This window comes from Myotis lucifugus, unplaced genomic scaffold (genome assembly GCF_000147115.1).
Source record: "Myotis lucifugus unplaced genomic scaffold, Myoluc2.0 scaffold_89, whole genome shotgun sequence".
NCBI lineage: Eukaryota > Metazoa > Chordata > Mammalia > Chiroptera > Vespertilionidae > Myotis > Myotis lucifugus.
This window is the reverse complement of record NW_005871137.1, coordinates 4,358,955-4,373,143: the sequence shown is the minus strand read 5'-3', so window position 1 is coordinate 4,373,143 and position 14,189 is coordinate 4,358,955. Positions and strand designations below refer to the sequence as shown.

At 44.9% G+C, this 14,189-nt stretch overlaps 1 protein-coding gene across 3 annotated transcripts in view; it reads right to left on the bottom strand.

Annotated features, from left to right (window-relative positions):
* Positions 1 to 6,069, bottom strand: part of CACNB4 (calcium voltage-gated channel auxiliary subunit beta 4) — a 225,773-nt gene extending 219,704 nt beyond the window's left edge. Inside the window, exons 1-2 of one of the 3 annotated variants that reach the window (XM_006091279.3) lie at positions 5,948 to 6,069; positions 5,334 to 5,417 (exon numbers count right to left, since the gene is read on the bottom strand). In XM_006091279.3, the coding sequence (XP_006091341.1) occupies positions 5,334 to 5,417; positions 5,948 to 6,004 (141 nt within the window). In that variant the 5' untranslated portion in view covers positions 6,005 to 6,069. Of the gene's footprint in view, positions 1 to 5,333; positions 5,418 to 5,643; positions 5,888 to 5,947 lie in introns of those variants that run through there. The other 2 variants (XM_023756121.1, XM_006091280.3) reach the window with 2 other exon arrangements.
* Positions 6,070 to 14,189: the final 8,120 nt, after the last annotated feature.

Genomic DNA, 14,189 nt, shown 5'->3' with positions numbered 1-14,189 from the left:
ATAAATAAATAAAACCAAACACACAACAACAACAAAAAACCCCTCTGTGTAACCATAAACAATGAAAACAAAAATTTCATCTCATGATAAAATGGGGGGTAGGAAGGGGGAGAATAGAGTCTTCAGATTATCCCATTATTGCTTTGTTCTTCACAATAACCACATAAACTAAGAATATCTCTAGGACCTAAGAGGAATAAGCTCCATATAGCCTTTCATGTGTCCACATCTATGTGTGCTTATATGTCTGTTTTGATTCTTCGGGGACAAAGAGGTTGTGGTGGAAAAACTGTAGAATCTGAGACTGTACCTTGCTATCAACTAGTGTGACTTTGGTAAGGCCTTTATGTCCCTTGGTCTCCGTTTTATTTACCTGAAAATGGGGGAATTGAAGCATTTTCCCTCTGCAATCTCCTCCTGTTCTAAAATTCTGTGAATCTAAGTTTATAAATAAATTTTGTGCATATATATGCCTTTAGGCATATGATTATTCTTAGAGCTATGCACAAAGTATATATACCGTCTGTTGATGAATTTGCATTTCATTGGAGAAAACTTGGCATTTCATCAGAAAAAGGTTTCTATAATCAGTGCTCAAATTATAACCCAAAGAATCTTTTTGCCGACGTGTTTTATTATAGTATCAACTTAGTCTCTCAATATGTTTTAGACCTCTGAATACAGTGTGGGTTCATTGAATTATTGTAATGAGCATTTGATTAGCATACCTAAAAAAATAAAAGTTCCTTGCTCTAGGATAGATGGCTCCAAAGATGTCTACAACAGTATCTTCTGTTCTACATGCTCTTTCGTAAGGCGACCTTGCTGCACCAGCAAAATATAGAGTCTACTTACCCTCCCTTTGACACGAGGCTGGCTCTTTGGTCTGTTTTGACTTAAGAGGATGGAATGGAAGTACTGTCAGAGAGCCTCTGATACTAGGTCTCACCAAATCTGCAGCTTCAGCCTTTCCTGCTGGGGATGCTCCTTCTAGGAACCCAGCCACCATGGAAGCTCATGCAACCACACAGAGAGGCTGGGTAGAGGAAAACTCAGCCTCCTGCCAAAAGCGCTAGGTTAGTTCTCAGCCAGCAGCTAGCACCCACTGCACAACCAGGTGAGCTATTTTAGACCCTTCGGTCATGCCAGTGCCCAGATAACATCACAGAAAGCAGAACTGTCTGATCAGCCCACAGAAAACTATTTTTTTTAAAGTGTGGTTGCTTTAAACCACTACATTTTTTGAAGGTCTGTTAAGAAGCAATTTCTCCTCATTAAACAAAAAGTTAAATGTGGAAGCAGAACTCCATGCCTAAAATGTGTCAAGCTAGTCCTGTATCCACCCGTTTCTCCATTCATTCAAATGAACACGTCTTTATTGAACATCTACTAAGCTAAATGCTGAGGATGCAAAGGAGACCAAATGCAGACATGTCCCTGCCCTGGTGGAACTCATTATCTGGATGAGGAGAAAGACATGAACAGAGAAATCTAATTACATGTTGAATTATAATAGTGGTGAGAACTGGCATAATATACTCTGGGATGAGGTGCATGGTTAAGGACCTGACCTCATCAAAGGGGTTAGAAAAAGAAGTGATGACTAAAGTTAGATCTCGAGGAAGATTAAAAATTAAGTAGGCATCGGGGAGAGCAAGAGCACTCCATAGAGAGGGCTCTCAGCATGTGCAAAGGGCCTGTGGCAGGAGAGAGGGTGATATGTTAAAGATCTGAGTTCAGAACTAAGAGATCTGGACTCAAGATGAGGCTTGGGGGCCAGGCCTTCTAAGACTGCAATCCTCATGAGGGCAGATTTTACAAGGAAAGTTCAACCTACCAATCCCACCCTGGTCAGATTTTCTCTTCAAACCCCAATGGGGAGAAAGTTGGGAGTAACCCAAGGGAGAGTAACCTGCACCATACTAACTGTATGTGCAGGGACACCCATGGGTATTTCAATGCTCAGCGCACATGGGCATTTTGCCCATGCTCTCATTCCTTGCTATATTGCTGCACACTATGCTCTACCTAAATATTTCCTTTCTATACACCCATGTCTCCATACTACTCTATAAGATCCTTTGGGTGTGGGGGCTATGTCCCATTCATCTTTTTCATTCTTCTTTCACAGTATCTAGCAAACTGCTGAGCACATAGCAAATGTTTCCTAAAAATGTAAAACATGAATAAATAATCCATTCAGCCTGTCAGAAGTAATCTCCTATGAGAAAATTCTACAGCCTCACTTGGAAAGCCATTCCAATGATAGCAATACTCTTAGAAAAGTTTTGCTGTAAAACCTCATTCCTTTCTTTTCTTTAAATCCCCACCTAAGGATATGCTTAGAAAGAGGAAGGGGGTGGAGAGAGAGAGAGAGAGAGAGAGAGAGAGAGAGAGAGATCATGTTGACTTGAGAAACATTGATCGGTTGCCTTCCATACACGCCCCAACAGGTGATCCAACCACAACCCAGGATGACATGCAACCAAATGAGCCACTCGAGCTGGGCTAAAACTTCATTCCTTTTTAATTGTAGCCAGTTCTTAAGTTTCATCTTCAATGAAGACCAAAAGCAGTCCATCACATTTCCAAAGAATGCCTTCGTGTTCAGTTTGAAGATCATTCCTGGATCACCCCGAGCACTCTCTCCTTTCACTGGCAAAATACTTAATGTTCTCACCTTTCCTCAAAGAAGCCACTTAATTGCTCCCTGGATCCATTCCAGAACACCCATCCCTCCTAAACTGTAGAAGCCAGCAATCTAGTAAACCAGGAAACAAAGGTCAAGGGTGGTGAGGGAGTTTGTGCACAGTCCTGAGTGGCGGCATGCTCTCTTTCTCACTCTGCTTCCTTTCAGGCCAGCTCACATGTGTGCATATGTAGGTGTGTGCACATGGATTTGTGCACATATACACACAAAACACTAACATTTTTACCAACTTTAAGAATAAACATTGTTTTATTAAGTGAGTCTGCCAACTGTTCTCTGTCCAGTATTACCCATCTGATTTGACACATCAGTTTTTTTTTTAGCGAAAGCTTCCTTTCCATATATTTGTAATATTTGTAAGTAATATGACAGAGAAATGAGCAGCACTGTTTTATTGATATTGCAATTATCTTCTTCATGTGCAATAGCATCATACAGACTTGGAAATATCACCAGCACTCCAATGTATCAAGAATTCAAAAATAATAAATCATTGGTCGTTCAACAAATAATGAGACTCTAGTAACATAAAGAGCTGTTGTGCTTAAAAAATTATTTTAGCATTGGGGTGAAAACTGTTCAATTTTATTTCAAATAACACACTGTTACATTTCATTTGCAATCAGTTTTCATACCTTCTCAAAGAAATAAAAATTCTCTCGGTTATTTTTATTGCAGCCATTATAGATATCTGTATTATCCCACTTAAATGAGATCAGGTGTAGAATACTTTCTGAACTGTACATGCTTGCAAAAATTATGTATTTTTTTGCAAAAATAAATAGGAAGGTTGTGTATATGATATAATCACAACTACAGTAATTCCTACATTTAAATTAGACCATTTTATTAAACTAACAAATCCCAGTTTCAGAAAGATTTATGAAATGTATTTGTTCTAAAAATCTGCATTGGTTTAAATTACTCCCAGAATTATTTACCATGCAACACTTTTCATATTTTTACGTCAACACATACCAGCACACTTAACAAGAACTTATACATGTATCATCTCACTTAATCATGTATTGGAACAAATTGAGGACAAGACATTAGAAAGACTATGACTATATTGTTTGTGCTTGGAAGAATAAAGCATTAGTGACGTGATGGTATAGATGAACTCAAACGCTTCAGTCAAACAGTTCATGGAATATGCTGATAGTATGTCTAAGAATTTTGCAACAATAAAACTACCACAAATAAGTACCTATCAAGTAAACAACAATAAGATCTCAGTAACATAACTAAATTTGTTTAAAGATGAAGAATGTCTTATCAAATATGTAAATAATCTAAGCACAGCAAAGGGAACAGACTGTATTTTAAAATGAATTCAGAATCCAAATATATTTATTTTAATAATGCTCATCTTAGTGCTCACTGAATTAAAGAGAAGTAATAGTATCTGTCTCTGCAGAAGATGAATATCTACATAATAAATATCTAATTATGCTTTATGGACCCTTTAGGAGAGGTCTGAGTCCAATTTTGAGTCTAATGCCCATCCAACATGGATAACCTGTTCAAACTGGTGAGATAATCCCTCAAGAAACACAGCAAAGCTGCCGCCAAAGGTTAAAAGCACATTACACAAAGCTCCCAGTGGCCTGGAGGGAAAAGAACTCGCCAAGGTCACTCCCGCAGTCCACAGTGGAGGCTGGAATAAAAGCAAGCGTCTTGGTGCAATGACCAAAGTCCTCGCAGGTCACCCCTAACACACACACCTTGACAAATCTGTTCCAAAAAGAGATCAAGGTGACTCCTTTTTTTTTTTTTTTTTAATGCTCTCCCTAGCACCCAGCAGATACGCAGAGGTGGTTTCATTTACAGCACATGTCAGTACCAAAATTAAGGGCCAATATCCTGCCTGGGTCAAGATAAAAGGCACCTAAACCTAAGCATTCAGGGTAACCTGCAATCTTTAGCACACACAACGCGCATGAGAGCCACGCAGAAAAAACAATCACTACGAAACAAACACACAAAACAACAACAACAACAACAAAAGACAAGAAACAAACACTAAGTGTATCACCACCCATACCCCAGGCGCTGAGTGCCGGCCTTCGCTTATCTGGATTTGAACAGACCCAGCTATCTCATTCATCTAGAGAACCAAGGAAGCAGTCTGAAAGTGAGCCCTAACTTTCTGCTCTAATTGTCTGTCTTGCGACTAGAGCTTGGAGATCTCTCCCAAGACCTAGACAAAGAAGAGGATTCAAAAAAGAAGAGACCCGTAACTCTCAGCCCAATCAAACCCGGTGCCCGGCGGCCCCACGGGCTTTGCTTACTCAATGTCCAGTTATACAACTTCGAGACTTCCCCACGCACTGAAGATGCCACGAGGAATATGCCCGTCTCCAGTGCAATGTCCCTGCGCTAAGCCGGGTCCCCGCCGACTTGCGTCCAGACGCACAAACTTACTTCCCAGGGCGGTGCCGAGACGCCCGGACCCGCAGACTTCGCGAGCAGGGGCAGGTTGAGCAGGGGCAGGGCGGGCAGGGCGCAGCGGGAGCGCCCGCGGAGCGGGAAGGAGGCGCTCGGCCCCCGGACCCCCGCGCCGCGCTCTGGCCTCCTGCCCAGCCCGCTCCCCCGCCTCCGCGCCGCGCCCGCCTCCTACCTGTCTGAGGATGAAGCTGGTCGAAGTGGTGCTGCCATCGGATCTTTTCAACCTGCTCCTCCGGGTCGTGGTGCCTCGGGCCACCTGGACTCGATACACGGGGCCAGAGAGAAGCGGGTGAGGACCGCACCGTGGAGAGCAGCGACCTCCCCCGGCTCCAGTCCGCCTCGGAACCAGCTCCCTGGGGTCCCCCAGAGCCCGCACCCAAGTCTCCTCCGCGGCCCCCAAGTCCAGCCCCCGCCCCCACCCATCCACTCTAAGCCAAGACAACTGAAATGATGCCCGAGAGGAGCAGCCCGCGAGCACCCACCACATCCATTAACAAAGACTCTCAGGGTGCGGGGTCCGAGTCCCCGGCATCTGCTGGGGAAGGCTGCGGGCTCGGAAGCGGGAGCGCAGAGACGAGTCGAGGTGAGGAGGAGGAGGAGGAGGAAAAAGAGGAGGAGGAGAAAGAGGAGGAGGAGGAGAAAGAGGAGGAGCGGGAGGAGAAAGGGACGCGGAGGAGGGTGGGGGATAGGCCGCCCCGCTCCCAGGACTGGGGGCCCGGCGCCCGGCACGAAAGGCGGGGCGCTGTGGGGCGGCCGAGGAGGGGGAGGCGGGGGAGGGGGCGGTACCTGCGAGGTGGGCGAGGGCGGCCCGTCCGCGGTCCCGTTCTTGGCGTAGGAGGACATGCTTCCCAGCCGCTGGCCAGCCCAGCCCGCGCGCGGTGGGCGGAGGACCCGCAGGCCCCCGGAGACTCGGCCGCGGGGGAGGGGAGGGCGGCAGGACGTCCCCACCGGCTTCGGGACCGCGCCGGCTCGCGGCTCCCTGCCCGCACTTCGGGGAGCGCGACACCTTAAAGGGACCGAGGCGCGTGCCCCGCGCCGCAGCGGCGTCCGGGCAGCGCCCCGCAGGCAGAGGTCCCGCCGAGGGCTTCTCGGGATCTCGCCCACCCGCGCCGACGGGGAGAAGCGCGCTCCCACCGAGCCGGCGCCTTACAGCGGAGCTTTCCAGAGGATGGAGGGAGCGGGGAGTCTGCGGTGGGGGTGGCGGGATTAAAATAGTCTGCACAGTTTAAAACGAGACAAAGGTGGCACGGTTCATGAATCAGGACTTGGGGAGGGACGCCGGTGCGGTGCCGAGAGTGGGAAGAGCCGGCCGACCGTGTGTGTGTGTGTGTGTGTGTGTGTGTGTGTGTCCGCGCGAGTGTTTGCTGCACTGGAATTTTAAAAGGGCAAGAGCAGAACCTTCTTTCTGCGACTTCACTCATCAGCCCACTGTGGGAAGGCATGGGGTTTTGTGGTTTGTTTTTTGCCCGTGTTTTTGTATTCTTTTTGCCGACTCTGGCCTCAGAACCGCGAGCCATAGTCAACCGGGCAGCCCCGGAGACCCTGCCCACCTGAGTCTGATGGGAAATGCAGCCCCACGGGGGAGCTGCTTGTCCTGAGGAGTTTTGAAGGTCACGTTACACCTGCTAAAAAAGCTGGAGTTGGCCACGTGCCTCCCATGTCTACATGGATGGCTGTTTGCAAGGGAGGAAACTCATCCATAAAACCGTGCACAATCTTTGCTGTTGTTGCAACCCTGGGTTCTCTTCTGCACGTACATACTATAGGTTAATTTGAGATCAAAGTAAGCAAATTGTGAAGAGCTGGAATTTGAAGTAACAGGAAAAATACATGCAACTTAAAAAAATAAAAAGATCCGTTTAACTATAGTTACTGCATGAGAAATTCATCTTTAAAATAGGCATAGTATCTTAAATCGCTAGATTAGACCATATCATATTGCATTCCAGGATTTTTTTTTACATCGAAACTGCCATGTTTCTTTTAAAAATGGCTTGGCATTATTGAAGTCATGATTATATCTTACTATTCACCAGACACTTACTTCCATTCCTTCCCCCCCCCCCCTTCACTTAATCCAGACTGTCATTTCTTTCCAACTGTCTAATAACTAGTCTCTGCCTCCAGGCTCCCTACTGCGTGCAAAACGCGCATGCGCGTGCACACACACACACACACACACACACACACGCACACACACACCCCTTCATTCCATCTACACACTACAGGCAAAGCCATTTTCTTACATACCTCTTTGTCCCAGTCACTCTTCTCTAAAAAGAACTTACTGTTCTCAGCAGTCCAGAAGATAGGGACCAAACTCCACTGGTCCAACATCCAAGCCCTCCACTCCCCTGCTATTCTGGTCACCACCTCATTTCTTCAACTTGATCTCTCCGTACAGACCTTTGGGCAAGCAGGCAGGTCTGCACATTATTGCTTCGGCATACCAAATACAACCCCACTTCAGCATCCCTGCCTTGGAAAGTGCGTTCCCCCAACACACACACACACACACACACACACACACACACACACACGGCTGAATCCTGCTCTTCTCCAAACCTGGCTGAGCTCATTCTTCCTCCAGGACTGACCACTCCGGTGCTGGGTAGTTTCTTGTGCCCCTGAAAAACTGGAGCAATTATTCTCTGGGCATTTATATAGGCTGCCTTGGTTTATTAGTTCTCCTTTTGTGAAACTCTCCTAGTTTCTAAAATAGGTTTTTAGCTTTTTATCTTCTATTCTTCCACCTCACATATAGTAGATATTCCATAAAGTGTATGGGTAATGGTGTGTCTGCAAAATCAGAACTCCCTGCTTTGGTTACGGTCAACTCAATCCATTTTTAGTTCTGAGCCATTTTCATAAGTGATATTTAATCAATATTTATCGAGTGAGTTATTATATGGGCACCAGAATTTGAGTTTTCTGGTTTTCCACTGCCCACAGTCTCACTGGTTTTGAGTTCTCAAAAAAGAATCTATAGCAGCAGGACAGCGAGGACCTCTCTGCACCCACCCCACAGCAAAACTGGGGAAAATTATTTCCAAAAAATTATTTAAATCTCTGGAAGTGGTCCAAAACCCTAGTCAAAAGAAGGCAAATGAAGAAACATTTAAGAAAATTCACTAAAGGTCAATAACGTGAGAGTCTGTGGTATTTGAACCAAATACCTCCCTCCCTGCTTCCAGTCAGCTCAGCGAGAGGGAAACTCCACTCCACAGTGGTGCAGCCTAGATACAGGGTTCCTCTCCCCGCAGCTCCCACTGGCAGGGTTACCTTCCTGGGAGGGAAAGGACGTCAGCATTTACCATCCTGTCCCTAGATGCCTGTTGCTGAGGCTACGTTCCCATCAAATACAGCAGAGAGGTGGGGGCTCCCTTGTTTAGCCCAGTCCTACCTACTCATGGGATGGAGGCTCTATTGTGGGCACAGAACCCCCGAGAATACTGGGGCCCTGACTGCTCCTGGAGAGGCAAGCCAGGAGACCTGGGACTACTGTCTCTCCCTATCAAGCACTGAGCTCCTAAAGTGGGGGTGTCACTCAGAGAGAGGTACATCACTGTCCCTGACCCCAGCACCAGAACTCAAAGAATGAAGTTGGATCCTTACCTCATGCCCCATACAAAAATTAACTCAAAATAGACCAGAGACCTAAATGAATGTGCTAAAAGTGTAAAACTATCAGAAGAAAACACTGGCAATGGATTCTTAGATATGACACCCAAAGTATAAGCAACAAAAGAACAAAAAAACAAATTGGACTTCATCAAAATTCTATACTTCAAAGGGCACTACCAAGAAAGTGAAAATACAACCCACAGAACGGGAGAAAATTTGCAAAGCATATATCTAATAAGGGACTCCTAACTAATTTATATATATATAATCTTACAACTCTGTAATACTAAAAAGATAACCCAATTTTAAGGTTGGGCAAAGAGTCTGAATAGACATTTCTCAAAAAAAAGATGCACAGATGGCCAATAAGCCCATGAAAAAGATGCTTGACATCATTAGCCATCAGGCAAATGCAAATCAAAACCACAATTAGATACCACTTTATACTCACTAGAGTGGCCATAATCAAAAAGTCAGGTAACAAGTGTTGATAAGGATATAGAGAACATGGAACTGAAATACACTGCTGATGGGATTGTAAAATGGTACAGCAGATATGAAAAACATTTTGGCAGTTCCTCAAAAAATTAAATACAGAGTTACTATAGGACCCAGCAGTTCTACTCCTAGGTATATATCCAAGATAAATTCCGGGAGTCAAGAACATGGGCAGATATATACAATTCTCTTGGAGGAAAGGAGATTAAAAAAATACAAACAATACAACCCTCCACATGAAGGATTAAGATACTGAATGATGTAAATTAAATTCCAAATAATATTCAAATTCTAGTTTTTCTACCTGCTCTATGCCCAGTGAAGAACACAGGCTTTCAGAGATTCAAAGTTGGAATAGAACTTGAATGAATCTATACTAGTGGTTCGCAGCCAGGATAACATGTGGGACATAAAAGTCGAGACATCCAACTGTCAGGAGGTTACATAGCATTTGCTTTTTCCTTAGTCCCCATATTCTCTTTCAATGTCTGTTGCTACTGTTACCTGCCCAAGTATCTGACTACGACCTTTCAACCTTCTAGGTGTTGCCTTTATGGAGTGTTTTTCATAACCACTTGCCCCTCCTCCAACCCACAGCAAGGGTCAGTGATGTACAGTTTCAAGCCACAATCAGAAAGAAATGTTCAGGGTGCTTCTGCCTCTGCTGCAGTCCTGGGCTCAGGTGCAGAAATGAGCATTTTGTTCTGGAAAGCAGCCATGGGGATTGTCTGATGAGCAGGAGATGCTAAGATTTTTTTTTTTCTTTTTAACAGAGCCATTGATCTCTAGCCCCCTTGTCTCTTGATACTTAAAATAATGCCATATCAAGTTGATTCTAGGACAACTTGATGTTTAAGAAGCATCATCGATTGAATAGACTTAAGGGAATAAAATGAAGCCTTACAATACATGTTGATCCATTGTAAAATACATCCTGATTTCACACAGGTTAAATGGAATGATAATGATAAGCACAAGGATAAGAAAGGGTGAAAGAAAACTCACATTTACTGAAAGCCAGGCATTGTGAGGTGCTATGCGCTCTCTGCTAAATTCATCTTTATTCTTCACTAGAGGCCCGATGCACGAAATTCGTGCAAGAGTAGGCCTTCCTTCCCCCGGCTGCCGGCACCAGCTTCCCTCTGGCACCCAGGACCCGGGCTTCCCAGCACCTGGGACCCGGGACCCAGGCTTCCCTCGCAGCCCCAGCTTCCTCTGGAAGGATGTCCAGTCAAATAGCAGATTACGCTTTTATTATTATAGATTCCACAAACATTTCCTGTGCCTAAGCTAGGGCAGTGGTCGGCAAACCGCGGCTCGAGAGCCACATGTGGCTCTTTGGCCCCTTGAGTGTGGCTCTTCCACAAAATACCACGTGCGGGCCTGCACGTACAGTGCAATTGAAACTTCATGGCCCATGCGCAGAAGTCGGTTTTCGGCCTGGGCGAGTCTATTTTGAAGAAGTGGCGTTAGAAGAAGTGGGGGGTGTCGGTCGGCAGGGCGACGGGAGACGCGGCGCAGGCGGGCCACGGGATACGCTGCACGGGGGAGGCGCACGATTCATGCACGAGTTGAGTGAGCCAGTCAGTCAGCAGTCTCATGTGCAGTGGTTAGTGCTAGTCGCCTCCGCAAATCGCGCACGGGTGACAAAAGTACCCACTCGAAGCATAAAATTACCTCTATTTTTCCAACCAGCTGCAAATCCTACAGGTATTTTTGTCATCAATTTGAGAATTGTAATTATTTTGTGTTGGAGGCTTTATTATTATTTTAGCAAAGGCCAGCTTAGGAGTGCCCTAATTAAGTTAATAACAATGTACCTACCTATATAGTTTAAGTTTAAAAAATTTGGCTCTCAAAAGAAATTTCAATTGTTGTACTGTTGATATTTGGCTCTGTTGACTAATGAGTTTGCCGACCACTGAGCTAGGGCCTGGGAATACACCAGTGAATAAAACAGTTCCAAGTTTTAAAAGATTTTACAGACCTAGTCGGGGTAGAACGCTTTCAGATACAAATAGCAAAACCCTACCAAAAGTAAGTCTAGACAAATAGAGGTAACAGATAAAGCGTTTATTTTTTCACATAAGAAGTCCAGAGGAAGATAGCCTAGAACTGGTACAGCCACTTAGAGATGTCATCTAGGAGCCAGGTACTCTGAATCTTCCTGAACCATCGTAACTTTCCCCCTGGTCACAACATGATCGCTTTAGCTCCTGACATTGCACCTGCCTTCTAAGCCAGAAGAAGAGGAGCAAAAAACCTTTTCCTTCCAAGTTTTTTCTTTCTTCCTAGGAAGCCCTCCCCAGGAACTCTGACCTATATCTCATTGACCAGAATCATGTCATGTGGCCACCCGGGTTGCAAAGGAGTCTTGGAAGGCAAATGCTATTAACTTGTTTGCTGATTTCCATATGAAGGCTGCAAATGCATATTGAATGGGCCAAACTATAGCATCTGAGACAGAGCCAGAGCCTTTTGACACAAAGACAGGTCATCCCAGTTTAACATGACAACCCCTATAACATAATCACAAGGTGCTACAGACATGCAGCATGGTCTGGGGCCAGAATCAGGGAAATTTGAGCCAACACTTGAAAGACAATTTGTTAGATGGGTAAAAGAATTTCAGACAGAGAAAAATAACAGGGCCAAACACAGGTGTGAAAAAGCAAAATTGGCACCTGAGGAATTTGGGGTTTGAGGGTTGGAATCTAGCGTGTGTGCAGGAAAGTGGAAGAATGGGCTAGCAGGGCCGCCAACGGTGAGATCGTGAAGATCCTAATATGTGATTCTAAAGAGTCTGGTCCTTATCCAGAACATAAAAGAACCCCATGCTCAGGCTGGGAGCTCTCAGCAACTCTGATTTTTGAAGAAACCAGGCTGTGTAGGCCCTGGGTCCCTAAGCTTCAACTCAAAACTACTCTCCTAGCTCAAAACAGCCTCAACCAGTTGTCACTTGGTGTTTTCCTCAGCATTGGCTTGAGTTTTGCTTTTCGCTAGTCACAAAACACAGAATTCTGTAAGCTTCCTTAAGTTCTTGCTTTCTCCACCTGACCCCTCCTCCTCACAGAATCTCAGAGAGAGCACATCTGTCTACATCAAGCTCTGGTCTCACCTGCGTGACGGGGCTAATTGCAAGGTACACATTACACAGATCCAGCCACCCTTATGCTCTTCCTACATGAGTATTCTCACATCTGAAGGCATTTTCTACCTGGGGGAGCCCTTTGGGACCCCATTCATCTCAGTGCTTTGTGGGAAAGGAAGCTGTCACCGGAGATAACTTGACAACCTTATCAAACAAATTATTTCTAGGTAATAGTCCCTCTCGTGTAGTGAGGAAAAGCACATGCTTGCGCCAGAGACAGAGCCTAGTTTAGAATCTTACTAGCTTGTGAAGATTAATCTCTTTGTCTGCCTGTCTTCCTAACAAGTGTTACGAGAATTCAATGACAATGTATATGAAAATGGTTTTCAATCAAGGCAAAGTGCAATGCCTACCATTACACAACTAGTGAGTGCATGGCGAAGCCACAAATACAGCTCAGGCGTGGAAACTCAAGTTCTTAGCATCCCCAGCATATAACAATGTTATTGAATGCATTAACGAATGCTAATAAATCTTTTAATTTTTTCATGTTTCAAAACAGAAGAGACAGGAGCAGTTTGAAACTTTTATTCCCATCTCCACTTGTAGGGCCTCTGTCTCTCTTAAGGAGGTTTCTAAAAGAAGGTCTCAGCCCTAACCGATTTGGCTCAGTGGATAGAGCATCGGCCTGCGGACTCAAGGGTCCCGGGTTCGATTCCGGTCAAGGGCATGTACCTTGGTTGCGGGCACATCCCCAGTGGGGAGTGTGCAGGAGGCAGCTGATGGATGTTTCTCTCTCATCGATGTTTCTAACTCTCTATCCTTCTCCCTTCCTCTCTGTAAAAAATCAATAAAATATATTTAAAAATAAATAATAAAAGAAGGTCTCAGCTTTAACAATTAGTTCAGCTGTAAATATATTAATTCTAGCCTTTATTGACTGAAAACGATGGTATGCTTATACCAGAGAATCTTAACAAGAGCTTATTTGACCCTGGCAGAGTGACAGAGCAATTCGACTGAATTTACCACACTGGCAACACAGTGGGCAGGACTATCTCTGTGACCGATACTGTATAAAGGAACCCTCTACATTAACTCCAATCTTCTCCCCTGCCTTCTCTCCATACATTTGGAGGCTGGAAAACAAAATATTCACTTTCCCAGCTCACTTGCCTCTTAAGTGAGTAGCCTTTTGACCCAGTTTTGGCCAATGATTCACAGGTGAAAATCCCAGGGGGTTTCCCAGGAAAGAAATATGGTAAGATTATTTTTGGCTAGCATTTTAGTCCCGTTTTTCTTTTTAGACAATGCACTTTTCACAATACTTGTCTGAAGTTACTTGGAGGGGGAAAATATGTGACAGCTAAAAACCATCTCTACATTGACACCTAACACATCCGTTCATGTGATAGATCTGTTCACCACTGGGAGCTCTATCCTAACAAGATAGCACTGACACCCCTTGAGGTGTGTGACACAGTGATCAGGTGAGGACAAGGCTGTCACCCCTTAGGACTGCCAACTATATAGCTATAGGGTTGATCTGTCATAGTTGTACAACTTAGGTCCTAGAACTGACTACCCTTAGGGTGTGTTATAGCAGTGTCAAAGAGTGGCTGGTCAAAGAACAGTCTTAGTTGGGTAACTACCTCATGCAAAACAATGAAGCTGGACTCCTACCTCACACCATGCACACGATTTAACTCAAAATGGGTCACAGACCTAACTATAAGAGCTAAAACCATAAACATCTTAGAAGAAAATAGGAGAAAATTTTCATGACCCTGGATTTGGCAATGGACTCTTAGATAT